This window comes from Mustelus asterias, chromosome 23 (genome assembly GCF_964213995.1).
Source record: "Mustelus asterias chromosome 23, sMusAst1.hap1.1, whole genome shotgun sequence".
In the NCBI taxonomy this organism is placed as follows: Eukaryota; Metazoa; Chordata; class Chondrichthyes; order Carcharhiniformes; family Triakidae; genus Mustelus; species Mustelus asterias.
The window spans coordinates 37,220,630-37,234,405 of NC_135823.1; the positions used below are offsets into that span (position 1 = coordinate 37,220,630).

The 13,776-nt window shown below is 42.5% G+C and overlaps 1 protein-coding gene across 14 annotated transcripts in view; it reads left to right on the plus strand.

Annotated features, from left to right (window-relative positions):
- Positions 1–13,776, plus strand: part of LOC144510648 (trinucleotide repeat-containing gene 6A protein-like) — a 162,233-nt gene that overhangs the window by 77,031 nt on the left and 71,426 nt on the right. For 13 of the 14 annotated variants that reach the window (XM_078240306.1, XM_078240313.1, XM_078240311.1 and 10 more), the window contains one exon: positions 12,405–12,728. In XM_078240306.1, the coding sequence (XP_078096432.1) occupies positions 12,405–12,728 (324 nt within the window). Of the gene's footprint in view, positions 1–12,404; positions 12,729–13,776 lie in introns of those variants that run through there. The other variant, XM_078240318.1, reaches the window with a different exon arrangement.

Genomic DNA, 13,776 nt, shown 5'->3' on the forward strand with positions numbered 1-13,776 from the left:
AAGGTCACTGGTGGGCGTAGTCTATAGGCCCCCAAATAATAACTTCAAGGTGGGGCGGGCTATAAACAAACAAATAACAGATGCATGTAAAAATGGAGCAGCAATAATCATGGGGGATTTTGACCTCCATATTGATTGGTCAACTCAAGTCGGACGCGGTGAACTTGAGGAAGAGTTCTTGGAATGCTGTCGCGATAGTTTCTTCAAACAGTATGTTACAGAACCTACGAGGGAGCAAGTTGTCTTGGATCTGGTCCTGTGTAATGAGACAGGTAAAATTAATGATCTCCTTGTGGGACTAAAGGTAGACAAGTCCCCTGTTCCGGATGGAACGCATCCCAGGGTACTAAAAGAAATGGCAGAAGTAAGAGCAAATGTTACAAATTTATCAAAATTCACTGAACTCTGGGGAGGTGCCAGCTGATTGGAAAACAGCTAATGTAACGCCACTGTTTAAAAAAGGAGGTAGACAAAAGGCAGGTAACTACAGGCCGGTTAGCTTAACATCCGTAGTTGGGAAAATGCTGGAATCTATCATTAGGGAAGAAATAGCAGGACACCTGGAAAAGAATGGTTCAATCAAGCAGACGCAGCATGGATTCATGAAGGGAAAGTCATGTTTGACTAATTTACTGGAATTTTTTGAGGATATAACGATTGCAGTTGAAAGAGGGGAACCGGTGGATGTGGTGTATTTAGATTTCCAGAAGGCATTCGAAAGGTGCCTCACAAAAGGTTGCTGCATAAGATAAAGGTACACGGAGTTGGGGGTAAAGTGTTAGCTTGGATTGAGGATTGGCTATCTAACAGAAAGCAGAGAGTCGGAGTAAATGGGTGCTTTTCCGGTTGGCAATCAGTGACTAGTGGCGTGCCGCAGGGATCGGTGCTGGGGCCTCAACTATTTACCATATACATAGACGATCTGGAGGAGGGGACCGAGTGTAAGGTAACAAAGTTTGCGGATGACACAAAGATGAGTGGGAAAGCAAATTGCGTGGACGACACAGAGAGTCTGCAGAGAGATTTGGATAGGCTAAGTGAGTGGGCATGGATCTGGCAGATGGAGTATAACGTTGGTAAGTGTGAGGTTATCCACTTTGGAAGGAATAATAGTAAAATGGACTATTATTTAAACGGTGAAAAATTACAACATGCTACTGGGCAGAGGGACCTGGGGGTCCTTGTGCATGAATCATGAAAACTCAGTTTGCAGGTGCAGCAGGTAATCAAGAAGGCAAATGGAATGTTGGCCTTTATCGCGAGAGGGATGGAGTATAAAAGCAGGGAGGTCATGCTGCAACTGTACAGGGCACTGGTGAGGCCACACCTCGAGTACTGTGTACAATTTTGGTCCCCTTATTTAAGAAAGGATATATTAGCTTTGGAGGGGGTACAGAGAAGGTTCACCAGATTGATTCCAGAGATGAGGGGGTTAGCTTATGAGGAGAGATTGAGTAGACTGGGCCTGTACTCATTGGAGTTTAGAAGGTTGAGGGGAGATCTTATAGAGACGTATAAGATAATGAAGGGGCTAGACAGGGTAGAAGCAGCGAGGTTATTTCCACCTACAATGGAAACAAGAACTAGGGGGCATAGCCTCAAAATATAGGGGAGTCAATTTAGAACAGAGTTGAGGAGGAACTTCTCCCAGAGGGTAGTGAATCTTTGGAATTCTCTGCCCAATGAAGCAGTAGAGGCTACCTCGTTAAATGTGTTTAAATCACAGATAGATTTTTAACCACTAAGGGAATTAAGGGTTATGGGGAGTGGGCGGGTAAGTGGAACTGAACCCACTATCAGATCAGCCATGATCTTATTGAATGGTGGAGCAGGCTTGAGAGGCTAGATGGCCTACTCCTGCTCCTATTTCTTATGTTCTTAAAACTACCTGCCTCTCTACCTCAGGCACAGGGCTGATGGGTGAATGGGATTTTGTGCAAGTTAGGACTATGTCATTGAAATAGCTCAATAGGCAAGTGCACCACATGTGTCACGCAAGACAAGTGCCACAGGTTTTGGAGCACACTAATTACAAGCAATTCCCTGCTTAAAGCTACCTGCCTCTCTACCTCACTTTGCCCCTTTATGACACTCCTTAAAATCCACTAGTTATCTGCCCCTCTTATGTGGCTCAGTGTCATATTTTTAATAATGCTTCGTGAAGTGCCTGGGAATTATTTTTAATGTTGAAGGTGCTATATAAATACAAGCTGCCATCTGGAGAATGGTGCAGGGGATTAATAAATAGTTTCTTCATAGGCAATTGGCCAGGGAAGTTAACATAGTATTTGCTTTGTATTTTTGTAGTGTGATTGTTCTCTAATTGGTTTCTGTTTTCTAAATTCAAACTGGGGTATTTCAGCGCTTCTGGTTGTCTGGTAGGAAGGTTGCCATGAGCCACACTACCGAGTTGAGCAGAGTTGACTGGTTCTTGCACGTTTCTCAATGGGAAGGTTGTGTTTTCCCTGGAATATCCTGTTTTGCTTCTTGCACTCTGCTAGTGGTGGTATTGAGGCCGCATTGGGTAAGTGAACTAACTGGCCCACCTGACTTTAGGCTTTGCATCCAGTTTTGGGGGGTTATGGTGGTGGTGTGTTCTTTCAAACATAATCTTAGAGGATTTGGTGATGCGAAGCTTTCATCTGTTAGACTTGAACAATAAGTGACCACAAGAGTGAGGTTCACCAGTTGAAAAGTAGAGCCAGAAGCAGAGGAAATCTGTTCAGTAAACTCAATCTGTAGCAAATATGTTTCCATCAGATCTCAGAGCACCGAGGAAAATAAAACGTAAGTTTGCAAGAGGCGAAGTATAATTTGATGAGCAGCTACTTAAATCTTGGTTAATTTGCCGAATTGATTGTTGGCAACTGTACTTGAACGCAAATTTAGTTGAAGCTTTCCTGTTTCAAAAGAGTTTGGTGATGGGGGGGACAGTGAGAATAAGGGCTCTGCTCAAAATGGGAGCAAGTTAAAGGTTCTCAGGATGCATTCAGATTTAATATTAGATTCCTGTGTGGCAGAATCAAAGGGAATCATAACACATATAGCATTATGGGTGGTCTGAATGCTGCTCCCTCACCCCTGTGTTCTACCATGTCCCTCCGAATGACAGTTATATTGTGAATCTTTTACCGAAAGATATCATTTTATTTTTGACTGCTGTGGCAGGATTAGGGTGGGTGGGGATTGGAAGATGTTCAGAAAGCACATCTTGCGAGCCTTGCCTCCATTGCCATGAACAAAAATTGTGATTCATGCGTAAGTAAATATTTATTACTTAGTGATTTTCAGATAATAGCATTGCACTTGTTTGTTTTAACCCAGTAGTAAATGTGATAATGCATGAAAATTTGAAGCTGCAAAAGCCCGTTGCTTTCCACTTGGCTGATCCCAGTGACTGGATGCTCATTGTAGCAGCCTCTGAGAAATGGCGTGCAGCTTATAGCAGATAGCATAGAAACCCTTTCAGTATGTCATTGTACTTTGATTGAAGCTTTGATCCTGGTTCTATATTGTGGGGTTCTGTATCTGAGTGAGCTGATACTCTGCTGGGCAGATTCAGCACCAACAGGAAAACTGCACTTTCACAATTGCTTATTAAATCTGTATAGGAGTCAAACCTGAAATCTGAAGAGTCTGTCCAAGGATTGTAAGTTGCTTGGAGAGGAAAACATGCCCCAAAATATGTTTGTTTTGCAAAAAGATGCCTGTTGCAAAGATGGGAATAATGAATGGTTTTGTGCAACCCAGGAACTGGGATTCGAGCAGCATCCTCTTAAATTGTTTTAATTTCTTGAGACCTGGGTAGATGTACTGTGAGGGTAACATACTGATAGTCAGCAAAGAAAGAGGTCAGTCTAACTGTAGAAAGGGCATGTTTATAGATTTTGTTGATTTGCTGTAGTTGGTGCTTTTACCAGCATATTATAATATCCCTTTGAGAAAACATTTCGTCCAGTACAAAATATCATAACTAAGTTAATGGCTTTGTAGTCTTTTTATGGTTACAAGAACTGGCTTTGTGGGCAACAGTTTCTTTCTTACTGATTTGTATCTGACAACATTGAGGAAAGTTGAGCAATGCTCTTTGCAAAGAGTGTTCCTCTCTGAATAACATTTTGGAGCATTTAGCTGGTTGTCCATTAAACTAGTTGGCCTCTCATGACATAGGTCATGGTGGTGGCAACAGAGGACGACTATAGCAGAATTCTCTGGGATGTGGGAGGGCTTAAGGATGAGTGGGTCCTGCAGTGCAGGAATCGGGGAAGACACAGTCGTGTGACCAGAGTGATGAAAGAGATTAATGATTTCACTCTCCTCTGACGCTAGTACTCCTGAAAAATACAATTAAGAGGATGGTGGACCCTCATGGCCAGGGGAAATATGATTTTGTAGTACAGTTGGGTTGATAGTTTAATATTTGGCAGTCGAAAATACATTTGTTTTAGTGGTCCATTTTTAATAAAGAACTGTCATAAATGGCCACTAACCAAAGACTTCACCCCTCTGTTAATCTCTCAACAGTTATATGATGATGATCGGGTGGACTCTCAGAGGCTTTTTCCCAGGGTGGAAATGGCTGCTACGAGAGGACACAGATTTAAGGTGCTGGGGGGTAGGTACAGGGGAAATGTTAGGGGGAAGTTTTTCACACAGAGGGTGGTGGGCGAGTGGAATCGGCTGCCGTCAGTGGTGGTGGAGGCAAACTCAATAGAGTCTTTTAAGAGACTCCTGGATGAGTACATGGGACTTAATAGGATGGAGGGTTATAGGTAGGCCTAGAAGGTAGGGATATGTTCGGCACAACTTGTGGGGCCGAAGGGCCTGTTTTGTGCTGTAGTTTTTCTATGTTTCTATGCGTGAGTAATTCCTGGTATCCTGCTAACAATTCTCCCTTAATGTTCACAGTCAGTAATAGATTATAGAGGGATATGGGCCAAATGTGGGCAATTGGGATTAGTTTAGGGGTTTTTAAAAAAATGGGCGGCATGGACAAGTTGGGCCAAAGGGCCTGTTTCCATGCTGTAAACCTCTGACTCTATAACTGGTTATTCGGTTTTATGGGACCTTGTGTGCAAACTAGCCACTGTATTTACCTGCTTAATGGTCACAACACTAGAAGATACCTGTCCCTATTTTGTAGGTTTTATGTTTGTATAAAGTACATCAGTGAGTAAGACCTTGCTTGTTCATTCATGCAAGTTGATTTGAGATGGTGTCTTCACCCCATTGCACCTTCATGCATTTCCATTGGACAACAGTTTGCATTGGGAGCTCTGCTTGCCCCATTCCAAATCTTTGAGTCAATAAATGTTTAAATAAGTTTAGAAAGAGAGTATTAATATTGGTTTCCCAGGCTCCAAACTTCGAAGAAAAGTTTGAAATAAAGGTGGAACTTTCACTTGCATTTGATGCCTTGTACTGTCCTCAAAATCACTCTGCTTCACGCCAGTAAATTGCTTTTGTACATCATATCATGGTTGAATATGCCGAAGCTGTAAATGATCTCCCAGTCTCCTGAGGGTTCTGTCATGATTGAAAGTCCAATGTGGAATAAGCACGGAAGTCCACTGAATTGGCAGTTCATGTTGGTACTTGGGGAATTTCTGCAGTTGTACCACTTCTGACACCAGAGAAAGAAGGTGGGATTGACTAAAGAAGACCTGATGAATTATGACAATTATGGAGGACCATCAAGAATGGGACACCACCTGCTCTGGAGCTTATGATGGTCAGGGGCTGGTGGCAGAGTCTTGCTGCCCATTGTCCTCCATAGGACTGGAGGTACTAAGTCTTCCAAAAGCGTGTGGAGCCTTCACCTGAATAGGTAGTTAGGATCTTGGTTCAGTGTGCCGTCCAAAAGATGGTGCCTTGAACAACACAGTATTCCAGCAGTGGAATGCCAACCCATATATTGTGCTCAAAATCTGAGACGGTTCGGTGTAACCCAGTCAGTGAGTAAACATGGAAGACGTTTGTAATGTTCTGGGAAGCCTAATTATAGGGAATTCCAGAAGCCAAAACTTATTTAACATTGTTGCAAGTGACTGTTGATTTAATTGTATATTCAATGCAGAATAGATCATTTCTGGGTATTAGCATGTGCTATGATTAAGTCATCTATGGCCTTGCTTCATTCCACCCTCAGCATTTTTCTGCTTCTTTTCCCTATCTTTGTCTTCCCTGAAGATATTAACTTCACCCTTTGGGGAAGAGTTTATAGTGTTTCATGTGAATGGCCAGTTTTTTGTGTGTCCTAACGCAAGTCCCAAACCTGTTATCCAGCTGTAGAGAACACCGTGTCTGAGCCCCATCCTGTCAATTTCTGACTTCCGCATGTGATTTCCAGATGATGTTGCTGCAGAATGATTTGCAGTGAGAATCCTGACTTAGCTTGGCTGACTTACCCCAACTTAAGTGCAATGGCCAATTATAGCACCTTCATTACTTCCCCAACTGTGATCTGCTAACTCAGTAGAGTCTGGAGACCAAACTTGGGACAGTGGAACTAATCCTTGAGTTTGTTACCCTTTTTAATATTAAAAGCATGGATGGGCAATCACACTCTTGTTCAGCAGTGAGGTTGCCGCACCTGAACACAGTTTTCATTGCAAGCAGTGTACTTGTGAGCATGTCTTGTAGTAACTGTTCCTGTATGTCCCTCAGTCATTGCAAATTGTTTTGGCGTTGGTGCTCTTACTTGATGTAGCTGGCCAGTAAGAACTGTTTGTTAGCATTTTGTCATTAAAATTTCCCCAGGCTTTTGTTTTGATTTGATTTATTGTTGTCACATGTATTAGTATACAGTGAAAAGTATTGTTTCTTGCACACTATGCAGACAAAGCATACCGTTCACAGAGAAGGAAACGAGAGAGTGCAGAATGTAGTGTTACAGTCATAGCTAGGGTGTAGAAAAAGATCAACTTAATGCAAGGTAGATCCACTCAGAAGTTTGATGGCACCAGGGAAGAAGCTGTTTTTGAGTCGGTTGGTATGTGACCCTCAGACTTTTGTATCTTTTTCCCGACGGAAGAAGGTAGAAGAGAGAATGTCCGGGGTGCATGGGGTCCTTAATTATGCTGGCTGCTTTTCCAAGGCAGCGGGAAGTGTAGACAGAGTCAGTGGATGGGAGGCTGGTTTGCATGATGGATTGGGCTACATTCATGACCTTTTGTAGTTTCTTGCGGTCTTGGGCAGAGCAGGAGCCATACCAAGCTGTGATGCAACCAGAAAGAATGCTTTCTATGGTGCATCTGTAAAAGTTGGTGAGAGTCGTGGCTGACGTGCCAAACTTCCTTAGTCTTCTGAGAAAGTAGAGGTGTTGGTGGGCTTTCTTAACTATAGTGTCAGCATGGGGGGAACCAGGACAGGTTGTTGGTGATCTGGACATCTCAAAACTTGAAGCTCTAGACCATTTCTACTTCATCCCCATTGATGTAGACAGGGGCATGTTCTCCTTTACGCTTCCTGAAGTTGATGACATTCTGCTTCATTTTGTTGACATTGAGGGAGAGGTTATTGTTGCCGCACCAGTTCACCAGATTCTCCATCACATTCCTGTACTCTGTCTCGTCATTGTTTGAGATCTGACTCACTACAGTGGTGTTGTCAGCAAACTTGAAAATTGAGTTGGAGGGGAATTTGTCCACAAAATTATAGGTGTATAAGGAATATAGTAGGGGCTGAGAACACAGCCTTGTGGGGCACCAGTGTTGCGGATGATTATGGAGGTGTTGTTGCCTACCCTTGTTGATTGTGGTCTGTGAGTTGGGAAGTTCAGGATCCAGTCACAAAGGGAGGAGCCGAGGCCCAAGCCACGGAGTTTGGAGATGATTTTAATAGGAATAGTGGTGTTGAAGACAGAGTTGTAGTGGATAAATAGGAGTCTGACATAGGTGTCTTTGTTATCTAGATATTCCAGGGTTGAGTGCAAGGCCAGGTAAATGATGTCTGCTGTGGACCTGTTGCGGCAATAGGCGAACTGTAGTGGATTCAGGCAGTCCAGGAGGTTGGAATTGATTCGTGTCATGACTAGCCTTTCGAAGCAATCCATGATGATGGATGTCAGAGCCACTGGACAATAGTCATTAAGGCACGCTGCTTGGCTTTCCTTTGGTACCGGGATGATGGTCATTGTCTTGAAGCAGATAGGGACTTCAAATTGTTGTAAAGAGGTGTTGAAAATGTCTGCGAATACCCCCGCCAGCTGATCTGCGCAGGAGATGTGTGCTCGTCTGGGTATCCCATCTGGGCCAGTCGCTTTCCGTGGGTTGACCTTCGAGAAATCTGCACTAACATCTGCATGGTGACCTTAGATACAGGTTCATCTGAGGCTTCCAGGGTGGAGGGCTCGCTCTCGCTGACCTCTTGCTCAAAACGGGCGTAGAATGCATTGAGCTCATCAGGGAGGGGAGCATTGGAGCCAGCGATTTTTCATGCCTTCATCTTGTAGCCTGTTATGTCTTGCAGACCTTGCCATAGTCGGCGGGTGTCCGTGTGGCTAGCCTGATGGCCTATTGCAAGATAAGCCTCGTGATCTTCTGTGAGTGACACAGGATGGATCCTTTGTCAGTGCTGTCCAATGAGTGGATCCTCAAAGACAGGAAAGATGTTATCTTAAAGTTGATGTCTTCACTTTTTAAATATCAGATATAGAATATATATTTTATTTTGAGATGTGTGCATCGCTGGCAAGTCCAGCATTTGTTGCTCATCTTTAATTGCCCTTGATGCACTGATGAGCTACCTTCTTGGGTACACCTACAGTGCTGTTAGAAAGGGAGTTCCAGGTTTTTAACCCAGCAACATTGAAGAAACAATGATGCAGTTCCAAGTCAGGATGGTGTTAAGGGAAACTTGCAGGTAATGGTGTTTTAGTGTGTTTCCTGCTTTTGTACTTCTAGGTAGTAGGTGTACTTTAGTGGTTACAGGTTTGGAAAGTACTGTCAAAGGAAGCTGAATGAGTTGTTGCATTGCACTGGTGGTGGAGGGCGTAAATGTTAAAGACGGCCGATGGGATACTGGCAAAGCAGGCTGTTCTGTCCCGGATGGTGCAGAGCTTCTTGTGTTGTAACTGCACTCATCCAGGCAAGTGGTGAGTATTCCATCAGGCTTCTGATGAGTACCTTGTAAATTCGTGATGGGCAACCTGCGATCCATGGACCATATAAGGCCCATCTGTGTTTTGAATGAGGTCACAGCAGATTTTGTTAATCTTTGCCCAGGCATAGGGTTGCCACGTTCTGCTGATTTCCATGCGCATTGTTTTTTTTTCCTTATTGGTGTGACTGAAGTGATATGCAGGTAAAGCAAGGGCGAGTGAAGTGAGGTGCATGCTGATTGTACACACATAATCGGCAGCAAGCGGGAGAGGGTAGGGAAGTACAATTGGCAGTGAGTGGGAGAGTCAGGGTTTACAATTGGCAGCGAACGGGAGAGGGTCGGGCAGTCCAATTGGCAGCTGAATTGGAGGCAAAGAACAGGACATAAGTAGTATTAACATATTTGTCTTGTATTTTGTGTATTTGTTTATTAATATACTAATTTAGCAATGTAAAGTATGTAAACTTGCAAGTTATGATGATTTAATTTTTTTCATGACAAGGAAGGTCCTACAGATCCTAACTAAAGTTCACATTGGTTGTAATGGGAAAATCTGATTTGCTTAATAGTTTTTCATTTAAAGCTGCACTTTACAACAATGCAGCTGCAACATTATACAAGAAATTACTATACTGTTCTGTTTAGTTATCTTAGCTTGATTAGGACAGTATTCTTCCCTCAACCAACACCACCAAAACCAGTTAATTAATTGTTGGTGGAACCTGAATGTGTGCAAAATGGCTGCTGCATTTGTCTGCACAAGTCACTGCATTTAAAGGTAATTTGCAGTGAAGTGCTTTGAGACATTTCTGAGATGTAGTAATTCCCCATCGAATGCAAAGTCTTTGTATTTCGAAAATAGCGTAAAGCTTGACTAAAAAATAACACATCACCTCACAAGTGCATCATCTTAGGTTATGCCGGCTTAGCTGTGTTGTTGATGGTTAATAATTGATCTCTGTATCCTGGTAACAGTTGTGCTGAATCTGTATTTCTTCCCTGCAGCAACTGAATTGTGCTGTTCCATTTTAATATTTAAAGTATGATTGACAGCTGACCGTTCTATATTTTGAAAACTCTAGTTATTGTGAAGTTCAGTCCTCATGTTACCAAAAATTTATTTATGCATGGATTTTTTTTTTAGATAACCATTTGAGTTTGATTCATCTGCTTGGTTGTAATGAAAGCATGTTTATTCCTAGTTGAGCCCTCAGATCCAAAGATATTGCTGCTGTTGGCTGGCTTGCACAGTTGATCATCTGTGCAGCAAACACATGATGCAATAATGTTTAGATCTGTGTCGCATTCACTTTTGAAACTGATCTTCAAAGTTAGTCATCAAAAATACAACAGAAACGAAGTTTACAAATGCGGGGGTGGGGGCAGTGTTGTAGTGGGGAGGGGAAGAGGAATGGGATGGCCCTTGGAATTTGGAAATGTATAGTGTAACCGATGAGCTAAGGGAGGTACATGAACCCACCCAGCTCAATGTTCCACACATTTTAACACAGACACTGCTCTCAAAATCAGTTAAAATAGGAGCCCAGCTAACCAAAATGATGCATTTTAGAATCTTTGGAAAGTGGAAAGCACATATCGGGCATATTGTTTGGAGGAAAATTCATCAGTTTGCTTCAGAAGAATTCAGGTAATCAGATGTGTGGTATTGTTAACATCCACTGAGCTGTCTGCTTTCAACTGCCATGTGCCTGGACAGCGCTTCTGCCTGCCTCTTGTCAGTAATCACTCATGTGTGAAATAACAGAAAATTAGGTCAGAGCCGTGCCAACCCAGCTTTGGGTTGGTGGGGGTCGGGGGCAAGGTTGGCTTCCTCTGCACTGAACTAAATACCTATTTTCTGTGTCCTTGCAAGTAATGCTAAGGTTTGTAGCTGCTTCATTTTTGCATTGAGCTCTAATAATGTGAATATTTCAAGTACTATAGCCATAGCACTCCCCAGTCTGTTTCTGTATCAAGCTTATAACAAGTTTATTTCCATCCACAATGTCTTGCGTGGCAGTGGGTAGTGTCTGCAGAAAAGGATTTTATTCTCAGCCTTTACAAAATATGGTTGAAGACAATGGAATAACACAGAGCGTTCCATGATTTCAGTAGTTTAGTGTGCAAGATATTGTGGACTGGGATGCAAGAATTGCTGATCAATGTTAAACGTGACCGTAAATTGAGTCTGTGTCTTATAAGTTCTGTTTGTGAACAGAATTCCCACTCACCTGAAGAAGGGGCTCAGAGCCTCGAAAGCTTGTGTGGCTTTTGCTACCAAATAAACCTGTTGGACTTTAACCTGGTGTTGTTAAACTTCTTACTGTGTTTACCCCAGTCCAACGCCGGCATCTCCACAACGTGACCGTATCCATTTCTACTCCAGGTAGTTGATAAGAACAACAAAGAATTTGTTTTTACTGTGGTCAGAAGTTTGTCTTTAGTGTATGTTGTGGAATGTAATATTTTGTTACATGGGTCATGCAGAGTGTTGCATGGGCACAGCTCTATTATATATGTTGGCTGGTATACATTTCCTATGTGTATTTTTGGTTGAATGTATGAGCTCTAGGTTTAATCAACCTCTGAAAATCCTAGGGTGCCTAATTTGGCAAGTAATGTTATAAAAGCATTAAGATGCAATGGTGAAACTTATTTGGAATCTGCAGAAATCCAACCAACAAAAATAGTTTGGCAAAAGTTACTGTTCCTGGGTTTTACACTTTTAAAAGAACATTACACCTTGCACACTGCAAGAGAGACTTGATTTGCTCTGCCAGCACACTCCAGGAGAATTTTCTGTTCAGCTTTCTCTTTATCCAGTATAATTGAGCATTGGCTCTTTATTTAAGCAACACTGCAGCTCAGTACTTGGATTGACGTTAAGCACATGAGCTCCCACATAGGGCTCCAAATTAACCAATCGTATTCAGGTTAGTCTGGTATTCTTGTAAATAATGTTGGAATTCTTTAAGGTACTGAAAATTTCACTCTGCTTTCACACAGCCCATTCTTTCCCGGAAACTTGCACCATTCCTCGCCTGGCTTCCTCTCCTGGCAAGAGCAAAAGAAAGGAAAACCTCTATAAGCACCTCTATAAAAGGAAGCTCTGGAGTTTTATTATCCACTGCTGTATTTATCAAAAATTTGGAAAATAAATTAACCGAATTAAGAGCTGTTTTCACACTCTTCCACCCAAAAGAAAACACCCCTTTCCTGTTCACCAGTGTTTATTAATGCAGTGAATGTTCAATAAACTGTCCATGCAGTTGTTCTAACGGATCATTTTTTTCCCCCTCAAGTGCCAGAACCAACCAAGACCAGTCAAAGCCAGCCTCAGCCTGCCAACCCTAACAGCGGCACTTCCACAACTACCAGCAACAATAGCAATGCCAAGCGGGTCCCAGCCAACACTCAGCAGCAAGCCTTGTCTCGCTATCCACCTCGTGAAGTACCGCCACGCTTTCGACACCAAGAGCAAAAGCAACTGCTGAAAAGGGGCCAGCAGCTACCATCAGCAGCTGGGACCGCAACGCCAGTACTGACCAGCCTGTCTGGAGGCAACACTGTTACTCTGCAGCCAGTGACCAACGGACAGCTGCAATACAGCAGCAAAATTCAAACAGGTAACTGATTCTACAGACTGCAAATAAGGTTAAGAAACACTTTCTCAAACTGCTGATAAAATTTCACTTTGCTATTACACTAAATTTGCTCAGTTGCAGTAACTTGACTATACGATATCATTATCGTTTTAACAGCTGGGCTAGCTGATCACTATACTAAGGAGAATGTCAGTGACTAGAGTTTAGTTAAGTATTTGATTTTGACATTCCAGGAAGAGATGCATCTAGAAGTGTTTTCCTTTTGAACATTTTTGAGTTGGTGACATTCCTCTCCCTTAGCTGGGTTTGTTGCTGCAACTATAGTTGTTCAGTTACCTAAGTTCTGAGTGTAGCGACTTTTAAGCTAACATCTGGAAAATTCATCTGTAGAGACAAGTGGCTCATTTAAGTACGTATGCACTAAACATCCTGGCAATGCATCCTAAAGCTTATAGAGTTCCTAATCTGTCATAACGCAGTACATTGTGCTGCTGTGTATTCTACTCTATACTTTTGCTCTTGTTCACCCTCCCAACCATGGGATGAAGTCTTCCTGGCCAGATAGCACAAATGAAGGGTCCATTTCATAATGAAAGATTTGTAGGTCTGTGAAATTTTTAATTATGAACCAGTACAGATTGTGGGATCCTATTGTAAAAATGCTCAATCTAATTGCTGGTGATTATAACTACTTTAAGCACTTGCGGTTTTATTTTATTTCAGGTGTGTTCTTTAAGAGGCCCCCACCTACCCCTTTTCTATGAGCTTCAGATATTTTAATGCATGATTAATGCCATTCTGCTGTGCATAAAATCATAAAATGGTTACACCAAAGAAAGAGGCCATTTGGCCTGTTCAGTCCATGCTGGGTCTCTGCAAGTGCAATTTAGTGAGTCCCACAATCCTGCCCCAATCCACTTCAATGCTTATCCAACTTGGTTTTTTAAAAATCATGATTAAAAGTTTCTCAGAAGACTTGCACAATTATTTCAGCACCAACCATATGTCCTAGTGCTTAAAAGTTCCCTGTTTACATCATAAGTCAGTTTCCACAGGCACAGCGTATGCC